The 10,542-nt window shown below is 36.0% G+C and overlaps 1 protein-coding gene across 1 annotated transcript; it reads left to right on the forward strand.

Moving 5' to 3' along the window:
- The first annotated feature begins 3,389 nt into the window (after nucleotides 1–3,389).
- LOC123554073 (uncharacterized) lies at nucleotides 3,390–6,062 on the forward strand. The gene is made up of 3 exons (XM_053547237.1): nucleotides 3,390–3,670; nucleotides 3,954–4,079; nucleotides 5,902–6,062. The coding sequence occupies exons 1-3, from the start codon at nucleotides 3,442–3,444 to the stop codon at nucleotides 6,060–6,062; spliced, it is 516 nt and encodes a 171-aa protein (XP_053403212.1). The 5' UTR covers nucleotides 3,390–3,441.
- Nucleotides 6,063–10,542: the final 4,480 nt, after the last annotated feature.

The raw sequence follows: 10,542 nt of genomic DNA on the forward strand, positions 1-10,542 counted from the left end.
AGCCTTGTACAGGGGCCAAATGAGCCGTAGGCCCCCTCAAGCCTCTATGTTTTAGCAATCATGGAGTTTTTCTGATAATACACATACGACTAGGCACTGAATTGTCTTAATCAGTCATATCATGTATTGTTCTAATTAAGTATGCCATTTTTTTTTAATTCTTCCGTTGAAGCCCTGGACATACAATCAATTAGCGCTGCATTTGTCTAATTGTGATATAAAGTTGTGGAAATATCATTTCCCTTGAATGGACAATGAAAAACAAAAAATACATAACGTTTACATGCGTAAACAGGCTTAATAGTTACATAGATTTTGCAGATGCTCAAACCAGAACTGTAGTGATTGCGCTCAACGATATATTATTTTTATAAAATGTAATCAAACAATCCTTGGCGTGGCGCGTACAGATTTCAGTACTCACACTATGGAAAGAGACAAGTCAGAATACAAGGGAAGGCCAAATGCAAATCAGGCTAAAAAGAATTATATGATGCTAAGTAAATGTTATATTAGACTGCAAGTTTTATCTCTTTTCCAAAATATTGGGGGTCATTCATGCATGGATTTTAAAACAACTACGCATGAATGTGTGACACAGTAAGACGACGTGTCGCGCGCAAGACCCAGTTCCGTAGGTCAAAGGTCCTAAACTCTAACATCGGCCATAACTATATATTCATTCAAAGTGCCATCGGGGGGATGTGTCATCCTATGGAGACAGCTCTTATTTGAAATGCTTTCATATGTACGGGTACAGAATCCAGGAACACAGGTTAGATTAACTGCCCGCCGTTACATAACTGAAATACTGTTGAAAAACGGCGTTTAAACCAAAACAAACAAAAATAAACTTTGATAATGTGGCAGTTGACCTCAATACAAACGACACTGTTTATTTTTCAATACAGGTAACTACTAATAACTGCAATATAGCCCAAAGATAATTTTATGACAGGTTATCTTTAACAGCCCTGGATTTATTGGACTCGGCTGTCACATTATCAGTGTTTATTAGTACCTTTAGTATTTTCTAAAATAATGCATTTAACATTTTAATACAACAAATCAGCTACAACAAGATCCTGAAATACAACACTGGTTAATGACATACTAAGAGCTTTGCCATTACCTATGCATCCAATGGTAAAATATGTTTATGTGACATGAATTACGTTTACACTTGCAATAAAACCCTTCGTAACAAGAAATAGTGTGCATTTTGCATGCTTCAGTAATCTTTTTTTTTTTTAAACTTTGCATCATAAACGCATTTCTTGATGAAATGTTGTGTCTTGCTCAGTTTATATAACTCTTAAATGAAGTTGTATCAGGTACTACACTACAGGAATTCGCATGCGGTTTGAAGCCTGATACAGTTTTAATAAAATATGTAGTCATCATGATGTGACAACTATTATCAGACCGATCCAGGATTTTGGTTAAGGAGTCTCAAAGTTTCTAGTGGATCCCAGGAATTTCCCTTTGGAAAATTTGGCAAGCATGCCTAAAATACTAGATCTAGTAGTGCAGTATATTTGACGCAGTTTTAGCATGAAGTTTTGAAAAAAATTTCTAAATTGTCAAAAACAAAATATGACCAAGCGGATAGCTTTTATTTGACTGCAGTCCAGTCCTAACACATCTACAATAACAAATAGTGCTGAAATAAAGTATTGCGAGTAAATCAAGCTGACAATCTTTATTACAATAATTGATATTCCAATATAAGGATGTTAAAAATGAATGCTCGCCGAAATATAGGTCCCCGCAATTGCATCTGCACAACCTGAGGTCCTCCATCATTAACCATCACAGTGACTTGAAATCTATGGAATCCTTGAAAAAAATATGAGCCGTGCCATGGGAAAACCAACATAGTGGGTGTGCGACCAGCATGGATCCAGACCAGCCTGCGCATCCGCGCAGTCTGGTCAGGATCCATACTGTTCGCTAACAGTTTCTCCAATTCCAATAGGCTTTAAAAGCGAACAGCATGGAGCCTGACCAGACTGCGCGGATGCGCAGGCTGGTCTGGATCCATGCTGGTCGCACACCCACTATGTTGGTTTTCCCATGGCACGGCTCATATGGTCTTTCGTATAACTTCAAAATGTGTTCTCTTCTGTTTTTATTAATCGTGACTGGTTTTCGACGTTTTTTTTTATTTTGACCATACTTAATAAAATCTGTAAAAAGATTAAGACTTGCAGGAACTGTTCAGTTGGATAAAATATGTGTGTAAATATGTCAAAGAAAAAATATGTTTTGTCCTTTTCAGCTGAAGATATTTATATTTCCATCTCTTAGCTATAATACTTCTATAATCATGAATTTATTATGTTCAAATATATTACTTTTTCACCTTGTCTTTTCAATACCAGTAATAACTTACCTCTTGTAACAATGTGCTACGGAATTATTTTAATGGCACAATAATGTGTGGAAAATTTAGAGAACATCGGTTGATGCTTTATGATTGTCTCGGGGAGACAAGTCCATTTTTAGATGTAAATTGATAACTGCTAAATGGAGTTGACAGTGTTATCTACATTGAAATTGTTATTATTTGCTTTGCTAAAAATGACAGAGAACTCAGTTATTTCGCAATGTGTATATTAATGACTAAAACACAAAATGTTGTCTGATGAAAACATACTAGGAAGTCCAAACAAATATTTCTCACGTACAAAGCATAAGATTTTACATATGTGTTCTTCTCTTTAAGTAAATCTTAAAGAGTACAGGCAAACATTTATTAATGCAAATTAATCTTGAAAAAAGTGTTGTTTTTTCATTGACATTAACTAAATAATTCTGTTTGATTGTGGGTTTGCTGGGTATAACGTCACACCAAGTTTAAACATAGTTGTTTTCTAGCTTTTGATGATGAAGGAACACCCCATGTGCCCCTCCGTGCATTATTTCACTAGGAGCGGGCACCTTGATAGAAACACCGACCTTCCGTAAGCCAGCTGGATGGCTTCCTCACATGAAGAGTTCAGCTCCTCAAATGAGGCTTGAACACACATCGATGAGGGGCAAGTGATTCAAAGCCAGTGACCTTAACCGCTTGGCTACCACGGAGGTCCAAAAAATTCTATATATAGATGTTCGAATGAGATTATTATGAATGGACATTACTTTTCGGTAAAATGTATTTGTTTGCCGCCAAGCTACATGTAAAACATAATATATAAGAAATACGCATGTGTCAAGGGAAAAAAAAAGAACGTAAAAAATGGGTTAAGCCGCAGTTTACGACAATTTTGTTACGGAATTCGTGGAAAAATAAACAATAGGTAATGTTCTTGAAGCGTGATACCATTGTATTAAGTGATAAAGATATTTTCTTGTTTAAGCCGAATATAGAAGTTCAATACTACAAAGCCTTTTTGGTTTTTCTTCAGGAATTCCTATATAAATTTTACGTTATTCTTCATGGAAGAGGAAGCGACGTCCTCGCAAATAGTAGAAGTCATAGAATCATCAGCTACCACAGTAACAAACATGACTACACAACTTGCAGTCGTTGACAAGTTTGCTCTAGAGTTAGATACTGTAGAAGTCAAGATGGACCGGAAGTTGGAACCAGAAACTTTCAACAAGAAAAGTGTTAACACACCAACAACTACTACAAAGCTTTTTATTACAACCAATAGAAATCAAGGTGTGTATTTTACATATACTACAGAATAATAACATCTCTTCAATGCACCCAGACTACCCGATGTAGATTTAACATTACTTTTCATTATGAGTAATATACCAAAGTTGTAGAAAGAATTTTTTATTCATCATCTATAGCAGTATATTGATTTTGCGTTTAAGTTTAGTTTAGAAGTTTTATAGAAGTGTTAAAATTTAAGACATATGATTTGAACTGGTGAAAAAGGTTCTGTATCATGAAACTATTTTTTTGTTGATTTGCTGATAGAACTCAACATTTTCAGGCAATGTCGAGGAGGTGACAACGAAAAAGCCTACATTAAGAACGAGAACACCGATAATAAAACCAACTCCAAAAACATCTCCCCCAAAACCTTCAAGAAAGAAGAAACCACCTGCCGACCAACCTGGTAAACATCATTTTACCACAGCTAAATTTAGTAACATTTGTTTACTATACAATTGAGCTGCACCATGAGAAAACCAACATAGTGCATTTGCGACCAGCATGGATCCAGACCAGCCTGCGATTCCGCGCAGTCTGGCCACGATCCATGCTGTTTGCTTTCAAAGCCTATTGTAATTAGAGAAGCCGTAGACTGGTCTGGATCCATGCTGGTCGCAAACGCACTATGTTGGTTTTCTCATGCGCGGCTCATATCATTAATTCAGGAACGTGATATATTTAACCATAAAGCATTCAACATTATAGATATGTATTTGTTTGTTTTTATGTAAGATCGAAATATCGTGATCCGAATCAACAACAGATGCAATTTTTCACGTAGTCATCTAACACCAGATTCTATGAGTCGGTATGCTTTACAGGTATTGCATCAACAATTTCACATTACAAGCACTTGCATATGGAACACCGGAGCTGTCTTATGTTAGACGAATACGAGGTATCTTCTTAATTTAGAGTAGTATTTTCTCAAGATCCTGTTATCTATTGTTAATTACTGTGTTATCATGTTGACTTGCAATGCTATTCTTAAAGCAAATGCTATCATGTCCAGTGAACATACTATCTTGTCAGACTGACGTACTATTTTGTTAAACGACCATTCTATTTTTTATCATGTCCAGTGTATATATTATCTTTTCAGAGAGACTTGCTACTTTGTTAAACGACCATCCTATGCTGTCATTGCCAGTGTATATATTATCTTTTCAGAGTGACATATTATTTTACTAAACACCCATCCTATTGTCTTAAAGCAACATGCTATCATGTCCAGTGAACATACTATCTTGTCAGAGTGACGCACTCTTCTGTTAAACGACCATCCTATTTTCTCAAAGTAACAAGCTGGCATGTCCAGGGAACATGCTATCTTGTCAGAGTGACGTAGCATATTACTTTTGAGAAAATAGGGTGGTCGTTTAACAAATGGTACGTCACTCTGACAAGATAGTATGTTCACTATACATGATAGTAAGTTACTTTGAGAAAAGAGATTGGTCGTTTAACAGAATAATACGTCACTCTGACAAGATAGTGTACAACATGGTGTCATGATAGCATGTTACTTTGAGAAAATAGGATGGTCGTTTAACAAAATAGTACGTCACTCTGACAAGATAGCATGTTCAATGGGCATGACAGCCTGATGCTATAAGAAAATAGGATGGTTGTTTAACAAAATAATACGTCCCTCTGACAAAATAGTACATACGTTAGACATGATAGCGTTGCAAGTCAACGTGATAACACAGTAATTAACAAGACATCTTGAGAAGATACTATTTTAAATAAAGAAGATACCTCGTATTCGTCTAACATAAGACTGTTCCGGCGTTCCATACTTGCAGATGGGTTTAAAATGTCAAATATACCACTGCTTCTTTCATAATTAACCAGTAATATCGATTTTTTCTATTCCGCGCTTGAAGGAAATAACAGACTAATTTCTTTATTGCTAAGTAAATAGTATATGTTATAAAATAAATATTCTTGCTAATTAACGAATGAAAGTCTTTACTTTTCTTCTCAACATATTTACATATTCTCTATAACCAATTGGATGAATATTCAACTTGAAACATAGTTTGGGGTCGAATCATTGGAATAAGTACTTGTTTAATGGCAATGTGTTCAATAAAAAGGATTAACACACAGAAAAGATTTGAGGAGAGACTCAAACACTGGCATTTTGTCTTTTTCCATGATTGTCTTTTTCCACACTTTTCCATATGCATCGCTGTATTTAGAAATGCTTCTATTTACAGTTTATTCTTGGGACCCTTGTGCGGAATATGATGGCATGTATTTTCCTCACCCAACAGAGTGTAATATGTTTATACAGTGTACAAACGGAGAAATCATTGAACAGAAATGTACAAATGGACTTCTCTACCATTGGAAACAACTGACATGCGTATCAAGGTAATCAGATGGGTATCAATGTAATTAAACGTGTATCAGATTAATTGCCAATCACGGTAATGACATGTGTATCTAGGTAGTCTCACATGTTTCAAGGTAATAACGTCTGTATCAAGATCTGTCATTGTAATGGCTTGTGTATCAAGACAGTCACAAGTGTACCTAGAAAATGACACGTCTTTTAAATTTGCCACATGCGTATCAAGTTAATCGCATGTTTATCAAGGTAATCGCATGCGTATCAAGGTAATAACATACGTATTAAGGTTATCACAAGCGTATCAATAAAACCAAATGTGTTTTAAGTTAATGACATGCGTATCAATGTAATCAGATGCGTATCAAGGTAGCCATATGCATATCATGGTATTCATACGCGTATCAAGGTAACAGCATGCGTGTCAATGTTACCAAACGCGTATCAAGGTAATCACATGTGTACCAAGGCAGATCTTAAGCTTGATTGTTTCTGTTTTTAGCAAAGGTGAGCCTTTGTGATCACCCTGTGTCAGTCGTCCGTCCGTCAGTCGTCCGTCGTCAACAATTTGACTGTTAACACTCTAGAGGTCACATTTTTGGCCCAATCTTAATGAAACTTGGTCAGAATGTTACCCTCAATAAAGTCTTAGCAAGTTCGATAGTGGGTCATCTGGGGTCAAAAACTAGGTCACGTCAAATCAAAGGAAAAGCTTGTTAACACTCTAGAGGTCACATTTTTGGCCCAATCTTAATGAAACTTGGTCAGAATGTTACCCTTAATAGAATCTTGGGCGAGTTCGATATTGGGTCATCTGGGATCAAAAACTAGGTCACCAGGTCAAATCAAAGGGGAAGCTTGTTAACACTCTAGAGCACTCTTTGAACATTAGATGAGAACTGGTCATGTTAGAGAGACACTCATTTTTCGCAATTTCAAGTAGTTTGGGGTAATAACTCCAAAGACTTAGAGTATTCAGCTGGTTATCAAACTCGGCCGAGATATTATGCCGTTAATCATTGTGACCAGTTTTGGTCATATTAGACACGCCGATAATGTGTACATAATATTTATTATCCCCCGACGAAAGTCGGAGGGATATAGTTGTGGTGTTGTCCGTCCGTCCTTCCGGAGCCATATCTAAGAAATGGTTGGTAATATTTATATAAAACTTCACGTACGTGTTCATCACTATGAGTTCTTGCGGCCCGTCAAGTTTCAGTCAGATTGCCCTATTAACACCAGAGTTAGTGTTAACTATATAGGGTACTATAAATATGGCAATTTCTGCATCATAACTTTTGATATATTTGACCTAGAACTATGAAACTTAAACACAATTTAGATCTACACATAATTTCGTTCGGATTTATATGTAAATTAAGAGTTATTGCCCTTTAATTGTATAAAAATCCACATATTTGTACATAACAAACTTACCATTTGGTAGAATTTCATTAAATTTCTTTCATTCTTTTCCATGAACATTTATTGTAAACATGTGAAGTTGTGTACCCACACCTGGTCACCCCCTTACCTTGATCACCCCCCCCCCCCCTCCCCCCCCCCCCCCCCCCCCCCCGCCCCCCCCCCACCCCCCACAAAAAAAAATCATTCCTTCTTTTAGATTTTTTTTCAAACAAACTTCATATACATGTTCACCACTATGAGGTTGTGGGGCCCATCAAGTTTCAGTCAGATTGCCCAAGTGACACCTGAGTTATGGCCCTTAGAAGTTTCTAGTGTTAACTATATAGGGTACTATAGATATGGCAATTTCTGCATCATAACTTTTGATATATTTGACCTTGAACTTTGAAACTTGAACATAATTTAGAACACTATAATGTGGTTGTGCACACACAATTTCATACGGATTTCTTTCGTAACTTCAGAGTTATTGCCCTTTAATTGTCTAAAAATCCACATATTTGTAAATAACAATCTTACCATTTGGCAGAATTTCATTAAATTTCTTTCATTCTTTTCTATGAACATTTATTATAAACATGTGAAGTTGTGCACCCACACCTGGTCCACCCACTTGCCCCCACCCCACTTCACCCATTTTTTTTTTTTCATTTTTAATTTTCCATCAATATTAATGTAATTAACATGTGAAATTTTGTTTCCTTACCCGTTCCCACGCAGCCCCACCACACCGCCTAAAAAATAAATATATACATATATCTATATATATTTCCATTCCTTTTCTTTTTTAAAAAAAATGTTCAAACCTTCAACATCTTAAGTTGTGACTGCACAAACCTTGCCCTCAGTCATGTTCAAGATATCTTACTTGATTGTGTTCTCTTAAGGACATCTGTTCTTTTAAGTTCAAATGTACATGTTAAACAGCAACACTGGTGCCAAACCACTCAAAGACAATATTTCATTCCAGTTAAACTTAAAGCTCACATTTCAATTAACTGCATTTAATTTTAAAAGCTAAGCTTATTACAGTAAACATATCCCATTCAAAATAAATTCTTTAGTCAGGGACCCGCCCGCTTAGCTCAGTAGGTAAGAGCGTTGGTCTACGGATTGCAGGATCGTGTGTTCGATCCTCGGGCGGGGCGTATGTTCTCCGTGACTATTTGATAAACGGCATTGTGTCTGAAATCATAAGTCCTCCACCTTTGATTCATGTGGGGAAGTTGGCAGTTACTTGCGGAGAACAGGTTTGTACTGGTATAGAATCCAGGAACACCGGTTAGGTTAACTGCCCACCGTTACATGACTGAAATACTATTGAAAAACGGTGTTAAACCCAAAACAAATCTTTAGTCAGGATCAAAGTATCACACATTTATTATGTACTCTTTAATTAAACATTTGTTTTCTGTTAAACTGATTTTGACTAAAGAATTTATTTGCTTTTTATTAACATCCTTAACTTTTTGCCGGATATATTTTTTTGCCATTCCCCACCACAAACCCTTTCGGCGGGGGATACCAATTCATCGAATTTGCATGTTTATTTATTTATTTGGGTTTTAAGGCGCACCAACACAGTATAGGTTATATGGCGCCAAACAGGATGTATACAAAATATAATGCATACTGTAACAAAGACATTACATCATGAACATTGAACAGATTTGTTTCATCACAAAACATACTTATATAACGATATAGCACATTTACCTGTATTGCATCGATCATGGAGTGTCCGACCGCTTAGCTCAAGAGGGAGAGCGCAGGTCGCAAGTTCGAGCCCTGTGCGGGGCGTATGTTCTCCGTGACGATTTGATATAAGACATTGTGTCTGAAATCATTCGTCCTCCACCTCTGATTCATGCGGGGAAACTGGCAGTTATTTGCGGAGAACAGGTTTGTACTGGTACAGAATCCAAGAACACTGGTTAGGTTAACTGCCTGCCGTTACATAACTGAAATACTGAAAAACAACGAACCAATTATCATTCATTCGTAGGCGTAGAAATGACATTTGAAAGTCGCAAATGTAGAGATGGTACCTAAAAAATTCAAATTCATCTTTACATATGATACATTTTTCAATAAACAAAATCTAACTAAAGACGAAGAAAAGCTATAAGCCTTGACATTTCTTTGTTCTTGTTTGTGCAGTTTTACAGAATCGTTGAATGATTACGAGATGAATTGTTTGTCCATGCAGATTTATTTTAAAAAATTGAAGACTACATTTGTCTTATTTTTGATCAACTGCAACGTGTAATCATTCTATTTGGTTTAGTCGGAAATGGTTAATGTTACAAGACCTTTTATTTACTACAGCTATTACTAAATGTTATTCATATCCTCACTGAAAGCATTCTTATTAATAGATCTACAATGATAATGTATTACACTTATTTCTTAGATTGTAAAAAGGTTAAAAAATATATACAAACTAAATATAAAATGGCAGACAGTTATACAAAAAAATGATAGGGTTTTGGTTCGTCTGCTTGTATTTCCACTAAGCCTCATAACTTATTACATGTAAAAGTAACCGCATTAGTTCAGTCGATATCGTTTCCTTTTTAAATCAAAGTACAGAAAGGCTGACTACCACAAAACACTGGATGAAAACTGTGCGGGAAAGATGTTTGCAAAATCTAAGACATTATGGGGTTTCCATACCAAACTAAGGCGAGCATAGGGTATTGTTGTGATGAACCATCTTGATTAACTAGTAAGGTTGTGATAGGATATTACAGACTATAGATGGTGAAAAAAATACATTGTGTTTGCTTCATTGGAGACATAATTTGTAAGACAAATGACACATAATTCTCACTTGGGAATCTGAAACCGCAAACATTAATATCTTACAAAAAAGTGAGATTCCGAGAACGTAATTCAATCAACCAACATGGGATAACGGCCGAAATTCATAGTTTATTCGAGAAACCTAGTTTATCAAATGTAAACCATGGTTTACAGTCGATATATTAGGATTAAAAAATCAAATCTGAATTTCAGGCGTGAACATGGGTTTACGGCCGTGAACCTATATTTACGAGCGTGAACCTGCGTTTAC

Source organism: Mercenaria mercenaria, chromosome 7 (assembly GCF_021730395.1).
Source record: "Mercenaria mercenaria strain notata chromosome 7, MADL_Memer_1, whole genome shotgun sequence".
Classification (NCBI taxonomy): Eukaryota; Metazoa; Mollusca; class Bivalvia; order Venerida; family Veneridae; genus Mercenaria; species Mercenaria mercenaria.